The following is a 14593-nucleotide window of genomic DNA, read 5'->3' as shown; positions in this document are numbered from 1 at the left end:
AGAAGTCTCACTGAGTCCAGTCTGTGAGGAGTTGGATGTGGTGGCAATACTGATGTTAAAGTTGGCTACCACCATGAGTTAAGGAGAGAAAAATCATCTGGAGATCCCGCTGATCTGCAAATTCTGTTGGAAGTGCATGTGCACATAACATGAGCAGAGAATTGGAGTGTGATCCCTTCCACCCATGTGAGCCTCCCTGAAGAACTGTCATTTTGTTAAAGTACAAGATGACTAATGGTGCTAGTGGCCCCCATAGGCTAGAAATGTGTCAACACCTTCAGGAAGGGAAGAAAAATTGATGATGATATTCATTTTCCTGTTGAAAGTTTTTATTAGATTAAAATCAGTACTGTACTCGTAAAAATAAGATTAAAAATGACAGCGTACCAGGGTACAAAAAGGTAAATAGGAGGGCTCCACAATACCATTCTTCTAAAGTCAGCTGGTGTCATTCTCAATTTGGTCTCATCACTGGTCAATAAAATCTCATGGGTTTTCCACTTCTCAATTCACTAGAGTGTATGCTCAGTTACTTTCATGGCAAATCGTGATCTATGCCAACCAATGGAAAGAGTTGAGTTGATAGAACAGTGACCTGAGGTTGTTCTCAAAAATTCTGGAAGGTTGTCATGAATAAACTGTGGAGTCTGAGTACAGCAGACATTCTGTTTTCAACTTACACAGTTAGATGTCCAGCTCTGCACTGATAAACACCAATTTCCTGTACTTAACTCCATTTCTGAAGTACCTTGAGACACTTTTACAATAAAGTGTTATAAAAAAGCAAGCTACTGTTATACAAAATACTAATTTTGCAATAATGCAAAGTAGACACTACTAGTCTATGCTTGCACCAACACAAGAAATGGCAAATAAACTGGGACACATCAACTTCAAAGGTTTGTGGCACTTTTAGGAACGTCATTTTCCTACAGAAGTGGAGTATGTGAAAACAAATTCAAAAGTTAATGGGCCCAAGTTTGCCCCCACCCACACCCCCCCGCCCCCGCCTCCATCCGCTTCGAATGGCGCACCTCCATGAGATGCGCCGACTTTGTAGAAGAAAAAACGCACCTAAAGCTTACCATGGTATTCGCCCTGCTGCTGGAACATTGCAGGCCCTTGGCTTGGCGCAGCAGAAGGAATGGGGGGCAGAGCCAGGTCCCAGCGCTGAAAACAGTGCCGGGACCTCTGCACATCCGCGCAAGAGTGTGCGCGCATGTGCAGTAAGCTCCTCGCCCTGAATCTCTGCAGGTTGTGTGGGAGGAGCCCGAAGCACGCCGCCCCTAGCCCTGGTCGAATGGGCTCCCCGCCATTTGATCAAGACTGCTGTGGCTGTCCGCAAGCATTTGGAGAGGAACAGGAAGGATAAAGATGCCAAGTTCCGTTTGATTCTTATTGAGAGCAGAATCCACAGGCTAGCTCGTTATTACAAGTCCAAGAGGGTACTTCCACTTAACTGGAAGTCTGAATCCTCCAAGCTTCAGCACGTAGCCTAAGAAGTTTTTTCATTGGTTTATTGGATCTAAAAAAAATAAAATGCTCCCCCTCTCCCCCCACCCACTTCTCTCCCCCCTCCGCCACCCCACCCCACCTCCCCCCCCCCCCCACCCCCACCACATGCCGCGATGAGCCTAGCCTCCTGGTGTTCGTCTACCGCCCCTAGCTCTGGCCAAATGGGCTCCCTCATCAGCAGCCCGCTGCCTTCCCTTCACATAAAGGTAGGACTTCTATTTTTTATTTGTTATTGATTGTTTATTACTTTGGTCTTGGTGCTTTAGGTGCAGGGTTCCTTCTGTTTTTTTATTTGTTAATTAATTGCTTATTACTTTTTGTGCTTTGTTTAGTGCTTTGTAAGTCTTGGTGCTAGATGCAGGTCCTCTCAGCTTTCTTGTATTTTTTATTTGTTATTGAATGCTTATTTTTGTGCTTTGTTTATTGCTTGATGCTTTAAATGTACTGCTTTGTTTATTGCTTAGTGCTTTAAATGTACTTAAGCTTCTTTAATGTTGTTGTAAAGGTGTTTAGTGCTTTACAAAATCCTCTCATTTCCCTTCCCCCCCCCTGCCCATCTCTGGCTACCTGCACTGATTTCTTAATTCACCGCAAGGTTTTTCTGAGCTTACAAAAGTGGCCACATACGCTGGCCTAAGTTAGTTTGGAGTATCTTTTAGCTGGCTAAACTTGCTTAAATGGCCAAAACAGGTGTAAGTGGCTGGTAACGCCCCCTTTTGAAAAAACAACTAAACTTAAAAAAAAATCTAACTAACTCACTTACATTGGAGCAATTTAAATGGGGAGAATTGCGATTTTTAAGAAACTCCAAAAAATCTAGTTGCTGCAAAAGAAACAGAGCAACTCCTGGGGAAACTTAGGCCCGATATGTGGCTGGACGTAGTTATTTTTCAGAAATGTATTTTCAATGTTACCACAAACCACAACCACAATATTCTGGGAAAAGAAAATGTAATCACTTACAGATATATAGCATCTTTCTGTGCATACAATCCCATTCCCACTGTGCCCCTCAGAAAACGAGCAGCTTCAACAAAGGCGTCATGCACTGAAACAAAAGGCAAAGGGTTATGGCATTGGCATAAGCAAAAAGCTGATTTCAAAGGCGAGGACAAAAAGGTGAAAGTTTCACTAAAAAGCAGAGTATTAATTTTGCAACTTGGTCTTCAGAGATTGCTGGTGTAATCTTATGCGTGATAGTCCACTGGCTCTGTATGGTTACAATTAAAACACTATTTGGGATTTCCTGCGAGCAGATCTTTATTTCTTTCACTGGAAATTTAAGAATGGCAATAAAAGAATTCCAGTGTACAATCCAAAACTTACAGACTGCTTATTCATAAATATGGTAGTGTAGTGGTTATACTATTGGGCCAGCAACCCAGAGATTGTCAATTCAAATCCTACTCAACAAGTTGTGAGGCGGAATTCAATAAATGTGGCATTTTGTAGGCTTTCCCTCCCTCCACCCCCCAACCTGTCAAGTGAAGGGAATCTACCACCCCAACCTACATGTGACTCTAGTCCAAACCAAATGTCTGATGATAATGCTCTCTGAAGTCCCACAGGTAACTAGGGATGGACAATCATTGTAGCCTTGCCAGCACTGCCATATCTTGGGAATAAATGTTAAAACAAAATAATGAGAGAGAAATTGTATGATTGGTGTTATCATCAGCATTAAATACAGTGCACACAACTACTATCATTTATCATCATCATAGGCAGTCCCTCGGAATCGAGGAAGACTTGCTTCCACTCTTAACATGAGTTCTCAGGTGACTGTACAGTCCAATACGAGAACCACAGTCTCTGTCACAGGTGGGGCAGATAATCGTTGAGGGAAGGGGTGGCTGGGACTGGTTTGTCGCATGCTCTTTCTGCTGCCTGCGCTTGATTTCTGCACGCTCTTGGCGGCAAGACGCGAGGTGCTCAGCGCCTTCCCAGATGCGCTTCCTCCACTTAGGGCGGTCTTTGGCCAGGGTCTCACAGGTGTCAGTGGATGTTTTACTTTATCAGGGAGGCTTTGAACGTGTCCTTGTAACGTTTCCGCTGCCCACCTTTGGCTCGTTTGCTGTGAAGGAGTTCCGAGTAGAGTGCTTGCTTTGGGAGTTTTGTGTCTGGCATGCGAACTATGTGGCCTGTCCAGCGGAGCTGATCAAGTGTGGTCAGTGCTTCGATGCTGGGGATGTTGGCCTGGTCGAGGACGCTAATGTTGGTGCGCCTGTCCTCCCAGGGAGAACAATGCACCAATATATCATTTATACAGCAGCAGACATAAAACATTCCAAGGTATTTCACAAGAGGTGAGAAAATGGACAGTGACCAGTAACAGGAGAAAAGTTAGGAGAGGTGGCTAAAAGGCATGGCCAAAGAGGAAGAATATGAGGAGGCTATCAAAGATAGAAGATGGCAAAAGAGTGGAAACCTGAAGGCCCTGCCACCAAATGAAGAAGAGAAGCATTTGGTGATGGAAAGAGGTTCTGAATCAAAAGAGAAGAATACTTGCACATATGTCACACAGCTAGGGAGGGGCAAGACAATGGAGGGATTTGTAACCAAGGATGAGCATTTTTAATTCAGTGGGAAATGGTGAGCCAATTGGAGGCTGGCAAGGACAAGGGTAACATGAGAGTAGGACTTGGTATGGAACAGGATACAGGCTGCAGTTTTGGACAAGTTGGAGTTTATGTAAGGTGGACTTTGGGGTGAGCACAGTATTGGAAAAGTTGAAGCTGGAGATGATGAGGGTATAGTTGAGGGTTTCAGCAATAGCAGAGGAAGAGATGGAAATAGTCAATCCTGGTGATGGATAGAATCTAAGGTTTGAAGTTCACTCTCAAACAGGACAAAAAGGTTGTGCGCCATTGGATTCAGCCGAAGTGCACAACTGAGAAGGGACGGATGGAATTGGGCTCTAGCAAGTGAAATTTTTGGCAGGAGCAAAGTAGGACGATATCAGTCTTGCCAATCCATCCTAAATTTCTCACAATTAATCTTATATCTATGTTCCCTCATTCTGGACCACTCAACTATTGGAAACATTCTGTTTCAATCTAAACACTTCTACCAAATCACCCCTTAATCTCCTCTGTTCTAATAAAAACAGCCCCACTTTTTTCCAAGTAAAAACAGAAACTGCTGGAAACAGGTCAGGCAGCAACTGTGGAGAGAGGAAGCTAGATCAAGAAAAGATTGCAGAGTTAAGTTGGAATGAAATGGTGAATGGATTTGTAAAGGAGGAGGATTTTGAAATCAATGGGGAGCATTTGGAAGTTTGCAAGGAGAGAGGTGATAGGTGGGGAAAGACTTACCACTAAGTTAGGATGTAGGTGGCAAGAGTTCTGGACACATTGAAGTTCATGCCGGGTGGAACTCAGGAGACTGATGAACAGGGCACTGGAGAAGCCAAGCTGACAGCTGACTAAGATATAGGTGAGGAGTAGAGCAGCCAATGGAGTGTGATAGGGAAAGTGATGGGCAATACTACGGAGGTGGAAGTAGTTTGGTGGTGATTATGCACTGGATGCGGATTTTGCCACTCAGCTCAGGATCGAACAGTTGGGTTCATCTTGAGCAAGTAGCTTGAAAGGGGTAGATTCAGGATCTGCATTGCAGAATTTCTGGTGAAAACCAAATAGGATCATAAACAGGTAGTTGACAGCACAATGACAGTCGTGTAATCGAAGAGGATGGCGAGAGGTAAAGCTGGTGTCATTGAGATATACAACAATATAAGAAATAGGAGCAGGAGTAGGCCACCTGGTCTCTCGAGCCTGCTCCGCCATTTAATAAGATCATAGCTGATCTGATCATAGACTCAGCTCCACTTCCCTGCCCACTCCCCATAACCCCTTACTCCCTTATCGCTCAAAAATCTGTCTATCTCCGCCTTAAATATATTCAATGACCCAGCCTCCACAGCTCTTTGGGGCAGAGAATTCCACAGATTTACAACCCTCAGAGAAGAAATTCCTTCTCATCTCAGTTTTAAATGGGCGGCCCCTTATTCTGAGACTATGTCCCCTAGTTTTAGTATCCCCTATGAGAGGAAATATCCTCTCTGCATCCACCTTGTTGAGCCCCCTCATTAACTTATATGTTTCGATAAGATCACCTCTCATTCTTCTAAACTCCAATGAGTATAGGCCCAAACTACTCAACCTATCTTCGTAAGTCAACCCCCTCATCTCCAGAATCAACCTAGTGAACCTTCTCTGAACAGCCTCCAATGCAAGTATATCCTTCCTTAAATACAGAGACCAAAACTGTACACAGTACTCCAGGTGTGGAAGCTGACTCTGTACTAGCAGACTTGCAGAAGGAGGGGAAATCTGCAATATATGAAAGTTTTACTTTAAAATGTCAAATCTAATTTCCATGAATTTACACACAGAAACATTGATGCATCAAGAGTTCACCATCAGTATTAAGCTTTACTGAGTGATCCGACAGCGATAACAAATTCTGAGGGATTTAGTTTGAAGTTCTTATTGTACCTTGTTTCATGTCTGGGCTTAATAATCCTACAATAGAAATGTCCCATTGAGGTTTGAGATCACGATGTAACTCTCCTCTTAGATAGGCTTCAACATCTTCTGTCGATGTCAATAGGACAGGATTAGCCACCTTGCTCCTAAAATAAAGAACAAATGGAGATCATCTAGCGACAATTCCTAGAGTAGGCAAAACAGATGCAAATTACTAATAATAGAACTCTAAATTTTCTGACAAGCAAGGGACAGGGTGCAGTTTAACTACAAACCAAACAGATAAATATCGATGCTCACCCAATAGTTGATCTAATTCAGCAACTGCAACTATCGATATTTTATTTGTATTCCTGATTCAAGGAAGTTAGTACTTCTTATACAATATTTAGTTTCCAAACAGTGCTTCATTATAAATCTAAGCCCAAAAGATATTTGTTGAATTCAACAATGTATAAATGCTCAATGCAGTCTTCTAAACATGTGGTGCACAGACAGCCTCTGGTGGATGTAATGGGTACCACAGTGTCAGGCATTCACTAGAATGCAATTTTGTAACATCCTTTCAACAACAAAGTATTTATATAGCACCTTTAATGTAGTAAAACGTCCCAAGGCACTTCACAGGAGCATTATGAACCAAAATTTGGCACCAAGCCACATAAGGAGATATTGAGGCAGATAAGAGGTAGGTTTTAAGGAGCGTCTTAGAGGAGGGAAGAGAGGTGGAGAGGTTTTGGGAGGGAATTCCAGAGCTTAGAGCCTTGGCAGCTGAAGGCACTGCCGCCAATGGTCGAGCAATTAAAAATCGAGGATGCTCAGGAGGCCAGAATTGGAGCTGCGCAGATATCTCATAGGGTTGTGGGTCTGGAGGAGATTACAGAGATGGGAGGGGGAGTGGCGAGGTCATGGAGGGGTTTCAAAACAAGGACGAGAATTTTGAAATTGGGGCATTGCTTAGCCAGGAGCCAGTGTAGGTCAGCAAGAACAGGTGTGATGGGTGAATGGGACTTGGTGCAAGTTAGCACATGGACAGCCGAGTTTTGGATGACCTCAAGTTTACGGAGGATAGAAAATGGGAAGCCAGCCAGGAGTGTGTTGGAGTAGTCAAGTCTCGAGGTAACAAAGGTATGGATGAGGGTTTCACTAAATTAACACCCAGAGTTGATATTCATTTGGGTACTTAACATACAGCTTTATTGACAGAATAAGAATCACATACACAGAATCCTGCTCTTTCCATGGTAGGCTAAAGCTAACCGTACGAGATTTCACAATATAAAGGGCTTGAAGAATTTGAACTAATTACCCCATCCCATAAACTAAAGTATGCAATCTCCAGATGCTGTAACCTAATGTTTCAGCTACTCTTTATACAGAGTGTGAATTGTGCCAATGAAAAAAAAGTAAGATTTTAATTTCCAGAACGGTCACAGTTTAACCACTCAAATTTTCCCTTGGAAGATTGTTAACGGACATGCCTGGAGTGATGCCAACAGTTCACAGAATCAAGAAAATCTATTAGGTCCTTAAAGGAATTTGTCTGAATAACATTATCTTAGAAAGGTGCTTCCAGATTATCACCTCAACACCTTGCCACCACATTACTGTAATGCATCCATCCCTTGATGGTATTTCAAGTTTAGCTATCATCTGCTCAGTTTATTTTCCTCATTCTAGGCAAGCAAGGAGTGATGAGCCATAACATCTCAGAACCCAGCTTCATACATCTCAATGCTCGGTGTTCAACTGACTGGGTCTGAGATTCTTGGCCAGAATTTGAGGTCAGATACTACCAGTTATACCAGTACTAGAACACAAGCTAAATTCTAAAATTCAAGACGATGCACCCACCCTGAAAGTAGTGGATATGGATATAAGCAAATGGTGGGATAATGGAGGCAAAAGCTGATGTCCCACAAATTCCACCATTTACTCCAGAATTGCACCCAACTTAAGTTAATCTTGTAGAAGAGGGGCAAATTATCTGCAAATCAGGAAGTGATTGAATTCACAGACTTTGTCAACTTCAACTCTTATTTTTTTTTGCCAAATGATTTCTAAAATGGCGGAAACAATCATTTTCATATTCCAAATGGTTACATCTTGTTATGGATGTAAAACAAGCAACAAAAAAGCATATTGGGTTCTTTGATCTTTAGCCGGACACTTTCAAGCAACTACAGTTGCCCTCTAATTGATCTCAAATATTTTAATACAACTGCAATGATCTATTTAGACTATTTTCCCATATTGAAGATTTGAAAAGTAGCCTTAAATGGGCAGGGTAGATTAAACTTATGTTCATTTTAGCAACTGGATGTTACAACTTTGGTCCAGCCCCCAGATTACCAGTGACCATCAGCTAGTCTCTTATCACAGCAACTTTCTTCCTATTATCTGGCACGGATTACATAGGAGATACGGCACAAAAGAAGGCCATTTGGCCCAACCAGTCCATGCCGGCATTTATGCTCCACTCGAGTCTCCACCTGTCTTTCCTCATCTAAATCTATCTGCATAACCCTCTATTCCCTTCTTCCTCATATGCTTGTCTGGGCTCCCCTTCAATGAACATAAACATAAGAACATAAGAAATAGAGCAGGAGTAAGACATTTGACCCATCAAGCCTGCTCCGCCATTCAATAACCCTCAACTCCACATTCCTGCCCGCTCCCCATAACCCTTGACACACGTGTCATTCAAAAATCTCTCTATCTCCACCTTAAATATATTCAATGACCCAGCCTCCACAGCTCTCTCGGGTAGAGAATTCCAAAGATTCACGACTCTCAGAAGAAATTCCTCCTCATCTCCATTTTAAATGTGCGACCCCTTATTCTGAATGTATGCGCCCCTAGTTCTAGATTCCTCCCAAGAGGGGAAACATCCTCTTTGCATCTACCCTGTATGTTTCAATTAGATCACCTCTCATTCTTCTAAACTCCAATGAGTATAAGCCCAACCTGCTCAACGTTTATTCATAAGACAACCCCTTCATCTCAGGAATCAACCTAGTGAACCTTCTCTGAACTGCCTCCAATGCAAGTATATCACTCCTTACAAAGGCTTACAAAGCAGCAAACCTGAGGGCTGGAAAAAATTTAGAATTCAGCAGAGGAGGACAAAGGGTTTAATTAGGAGGGGGAAAATAGAGTATGAGAATAAGCTTGCAGGGAACATAAAAACTGACTGCAAAAGCTTCTATAGATATGTGAAGAGAAAAAGATTAGTGAAGACAAATGTAGGTCCCATGCAGTCAGAATCAGGTGAATTTATAATGGGGAACAAAGAAATAGCAGACCAATTGAACAAATAATTTGGTTCTGTCTTCACTAAGGAAGACACAAATAACCTTCCAGAAATACTAGGGCACCGAAGGTCTAGCGAGAAGGAGGAACTGAAGGAAATCCTTATTAGTCAGGAAATTGTGTCAGCAAAATTGATGGGATTGAAGGCCGATAAATCCCCAGGGCCTGATAGTCTGCATCTCAGAGTACTTAAGGAAGTGGCCCTAGAAATAGTGGCTGCATTGGTGGTCATTTTCCAACATTCTATAGACTCTGGATCAGTTCCTATGGATTGGAGGGTAGCTAATGTAACCCCACTTTTTAAAAAAGGAGGGAGAGAGAAAACGGAATTATATACCAGTTAGCCTGACATCGGTAGTGGGCAAAATGTTGGAATCAATTATTAAAGATGTAATAGCAGCGCATTTGGAAAGCAGTGACAAGATCGGTCCAAGTCAGCATGGATTTATGAAAGGGAAATCATGCTTGACAAATCTTCTAGAATTTTTTGAAGATGTAACTAGTAGAGTGGACAAGGGAGAACCAGTGGATGTGGTGTATTTGGACTTTCAAAAGGCTTTTGACAAGGTCCCACACAAGAGATTAGTGTGCAAAATTAAAGCACATGGTATTGGGGGTAATGTATTGACGTGGATAGAGAACTGGTTGGCAGGCAGGAAGCAAAGAGTAGGAATAAACGGGTCCTTCTCATAATGGCAGGCAGTGACTAGTGGGGTACTGCAAGGTTCAGTGTTGGGACCCCAGCTATTTACAATATACATTAATGATTTAGACTAAAGAATTGAAGGTAATATCTCCAAGTTTGCAGATGATTTTAAGCTGGGGGCAGTGTGAGCTGTGAGGAGGATGCTTCGAGGCTACAGGGTGACTGGGACAGGTTAGGTGAGTGGGCAAATGCATGGCAGATGCAGTATAATATAGATAAATGTGAGGTTATCCACTTTGATGGCAAAAACACGAAGGCAGAATATTATCTGAATGGTGACAGATTAAGAAAAGGGGAGGTGCAACGAGTTATTGAAAGTTGGCATGCAGGTATAGCAGGCGGTGAAGAAGGCAAATGGCATGTTGGCCAATAGCAAGAGGATTTGAGTATAGGAGCAGGGCGGTCTTACTGCAGCTGTACAGGGCCTTGGTGAGGACACACCTTGAATATTGTGTACAGTTTTGGTCTCCTAATCTGAGGAAGGACATTCTTGCTATTGAGGGAGTGCAGCGAAGGTTCACCAGACTGATTCCCGGGATGGCAGGACTGACATATGAAGAAAGACTGGATCGACTAGGCTTATATTCACTGGAATTTAGAAGAATGAGAGGGGATCTCATAGAATCATATAAAATTCTGACGGCATTGGACAGATTAGATGCAGGAAGAATGTTCCCGATGTTGGGGAAGTCCAGAACCAGGGATCACAGTCTAAGGATAAGGGGTAAGCCATTTAGGACCAAGATGAGGAGAAACTTCTTCACTCAGAGAATTGTGAACCTGTGGATTTCTCTACCACAGAAAGTTGTTGAGGCCAGTTTGTTAGATATATTCAAAAGGGAGTTAGATGTGGCCCTTACGGCTAAAGGGATCAAGGGGTATGGAGAAAAATCAGGAATGGGGTACTGAAGTTGCATGATCAGCCATGATCATATTGAATGGTGGTGCAGGCTCGAAGGGCCAAATGGCCAACTCCTGCACCTATTTTCTATGTTTTTATGTTAATCACAAGGGACTATGGAGCGTCCTCATCTGTTCAGCTGCCCCCAAAAGTTTGTCGCCATCCTCCGCCTGCTCCACGACGACATGCAAGCTGTGATCCTGACCAATGGATCCACCACAGACACAATCCACGTTCGGACCAGGGTCAAGCAGGACTGCGTCATCGTGCCAACCCTTTTCTCGATCTTCCTCGCTGCAATGCTCCACCTCACGCTCAACAAGCTCCCCACTGGAGTGGAACTAAACTATAGAACCAGTGGGAACCTGCTCAACCTTCGTCGCCTCCCGGCTAGATCCAAGACCGTCCCATCCTAAGTCCTCGAACTACAGTATGCGGACAACACTTGCGTCTGCGCACATTCAGAGGCTGAACTCCAAGCCATCGTCAACATCTTCACCGAGGCATACGAAAGCATGGGCCATTCATTAAACATCCGTAAGACAAAGGTCTTCCACCAACCTGACTCCGCCACACAGCACTGCCCCCCCAGTCATCAAAATCCATGGCGCGGCCTTGGACATCGTGAACCACTTTCCATACCTCGGGAGCCTACTATCAGCAAGGGCAGACATCGATGATGAGGTCCAACACCGCCTCCAGTGCACCAGCGCAGCTTTTGGTCGCCTGAGGAAGTGAGTGTTCGAAATCAGGCCCTCAAATCTGGCACCAATTTATGGTCTACAGGGCTGTAGTGATACCCACCCTCCTGTATGGCCCAGAGACGTGGACCATACACAGTAGATATCTCAAATCGCTGAAGAAATACCACCAACGATGTCTCCGCAAGATCCTGCAAATCCCTTGGGAGGATAGACGCACCAATGCAAGTGTTCTCGATCAAGCCAACATCCACAGCATCGAAGCACTGACCACACTCGACCAGCTCTGTTGGGCGGGCCACATTCTCCACATGCCCGACACAAGACTCCCAAAACAAGCGCTCTACTCGGAACTCCGACACGAGAGGCGATCCCCAGCTGGGCAGAGGGAATGTTTAAAGGACAGCCTCAAAACCTCCTTGATAAATGCAACATCCCAACTGACACCTCGGAGTCCCTGGCCAAAGACCTCCCAAAGTGGAGGAAGAGCATCTGGGAGGGCGCTGAGCACCTTGAGTCTCGTCGTCGAGAGCATGCATAAATCCCTCGCAGCACTTTGTAGTCTCTCTCATTTAAATAATTTGCTTTTTTATTCTTCCTAACAAAGTGGATAACGTCACATTTTCCCACATTATATTCCATCTGCCAAATTTTTGCCCACTCACTTAACCTATCTATATCCCATTGCAGATTCTTTGTGTCCTCTTCACAACTTGCTTTCCCACCTATGTTTGTATCAGCAAATTTGGTTACATTACACTTGGTCTCGTTATCCAAATCACTAATATAGATTGTAAATAGTTGAGGCCCCAGCCCTGTGGCACCCCACAAGCTACATTTTGCCAACCTAAAAATGACACATTTATCCTGACTCTCTGTTTCCTGTTAGTTAGCCAATCCTCTATCCGTGCTAATATATTACCCCCAACCCCCTGAGCTGTTATATTGTGCAGTAACCTTTTATATGGCACCTTGTTGAATGGCTTCTTGAAATCCAAATACACTTCATCTACTGATTCCCCTTTATCCACCCTCCTCAAAGAACTCTAGCCAATTTGTCAAACATGATTTCCCTTTCATAAAACGCTGCTTAACTGCATTATCATTTTCTAAATGTGCTGCTACTACTTCCTTAATAATGGACTCCAGTATTTTCCCAATGACAGATGTTAGGCTAACTGGTGTATAGTTTCCTGCTTTCTGTCTCCCTCCTTTCTTGAATAGGGGCGTTTCATTTGCGGTTTTCCAATCCGCTGCAACCTCTCCAGCATCCAGGGGACTTTGGTAGATTACAACCAATGCATCCACTATCTCTGCAGCCACTTCTTTTAAAACCCTAGGATGCAGGCCATCAGGCCCAGGGGACTTGTCCACCAATAGTCCCATTAGTTTGCCGAGTACTTTTTCTCTAGTGATAGTGATTGGTTTAAGTTCCCCCCCATCCCTATAGCCCTTTGATTATCTATAATTATTGGGATGCTTTTAGTGTCTTCGTGTCTTCTACCGTGAAGACCAATACAAAATATTTGTTCAAAGTCCTTGTTTCCCATTATTAATTCCCCAATCTCATCCTCTCAGGAAGCAACGTTTACTTTATCTACTTCCTTTTTATATACCTGTGGAAGCTCTTACTGTCTGTTTTTATATTTCTTGCTAATTTACTCTCATAATCTATCTTCTCTCTCTTTTATTATTGTTTTCGTCGTCCTTTACTGGTTTCTAAAACTTTCCCAGTCCTCTGGCCTACCACTAATCTTCGCAATATTGTATGCCTTTGTTTTCAATTTGATACCATCCTTAACTTCCTTAGTTAGCCACAGATGATTCATCCTTCTCTGAGAGACTTTCTTTCTCACTGGAATATATCTTTGTTGAGAGTTATGAAATATCTCCTTAAATATCTGCTACTTTAGCCAACTCTGTCTTCATATCTTATTTAAGTTCAGGACACTAGTTTGAGACCCAAGTTTCTCACCCTCAAACTAAATTTGAAATTGTAACATGCTATGACCACTCTTCTCTAAAGGATCCTTTACTATGTGATTAATTAATCCGATCTCATTACAAATTTCCAAATCTAAAATAGCCTGGTTGGTTCCACAATGTATTGTTCTAAGAAACCATCCCGAATACAGTATACAGAATACATATATAGTAGACACCTCAAATCACTGGAGAAATACCACCAACGATGTCTCCGCAAGAACCTGCAAATCCCTTGGGAGGACAGACACACCAATGTTAGTGTCCTCGATCAGGCCAACATCCTCAGCATCAAAGCACTGACCACATTCGACCAGCTCCATTGGGTGGGCCACATTGTTCGCATGCCCGACACAAGACTCCCAATGCAAGTGCTCTACGCAGAACTCCTACACGGCAAGCGAGCCCCAGGTGGGCAGAGGAAACGTTTCAAGGACACCCTCAAAGTCTCCTTGATAAAATGCAACATCCCCACCGACACCTGGGAGTCCCTGGCCAAAGACTGCCCCAAGTGGAGGAAGAGCATCCGGGAGGGTGCAGAGCACCTCGAGTCTCGTCGCCGAGCATGCAGAAAACAAGCGCAGGCAGCGGAAGGAGCATACGGCAAACCAGACTCCCCACCGCCCTTTCCTTCAACGACTGTCCGTCCCATCTGTGAGATAGTGTAATTCCCGTATTGGACTGTTCAGTCACCTAAGAATTCACTTTTAGAGTGGAAGCAAGTCTTCCTCGATTTTGAGGGACTGCCTATGATGATGATGAACTTTTCCTCAAGGCTACCTTTGCCAATTTGATTTGTCCAATCTATATGAAGATTTAAATTGCACATGATTATTGCAGTACCTTTTTTACAAGCCTCCATTATTTCTTGATTTATACTCTGTCCTACAATGTAGCTACTGTTAGGGGGCCTATAGACCACTCCCACCAGTGACTTCTTTCCCTTAGTATTTCTTATCTTCACCCAAACTGATTCTACATCTTG

At 43.5% G+C, this 14593-nt stretch overlaps 1 protein-coding gene across 2 annotated transcripts in view; it reads right to left on the bottom strand.

The window, feature by feature from the left end:
• The window catches only part of txndc16 (thioredoxin domain containing 16), a 215085-nt gene that overhangs the window by 52517 nt on the left and 147975 nt on the right, over nucleotides 1-14593 (bottom strand). For both annotated transcript variants that reach the window (XM_070879211.1, XM_070879212.1), the window contains exons 15-16: nucleotides 6015-6151; nucleotides 2479-2563 (exon numbers count right to left, since the gene is read on the bottom strand). In XM_070879211.1, coding sequence (XP_070735312.1) covers nucleotides 2479-2563; nucleotides 6015-6151 — 222 coding nt within the window. The remainder of the gene's footprint in view (nucleotides 1-2478; nucleotides 2564-6014; nucleotides 6152-14593) is intronic.

The sequence above is a fragment of the Pristiophorus japonicus genome, chromosome 4, assembly GCF_044704955.1.
Source record: "Pristiophorus japonicus isolate sPriJap1 chromosome 4, sPriJap1.hap1, whole genome shotgun sequence".
Taxonomy (NCBI): domain Eukaryota; kingdom Metazoa; phylum Chordata; class Chondrichthyes; family Pristiophoridae; genus Pristiophorus; species Pristiophorus japonicus.
This window is presented reverse-complemented; position numbering and strand designations above follow the sequence as displayed.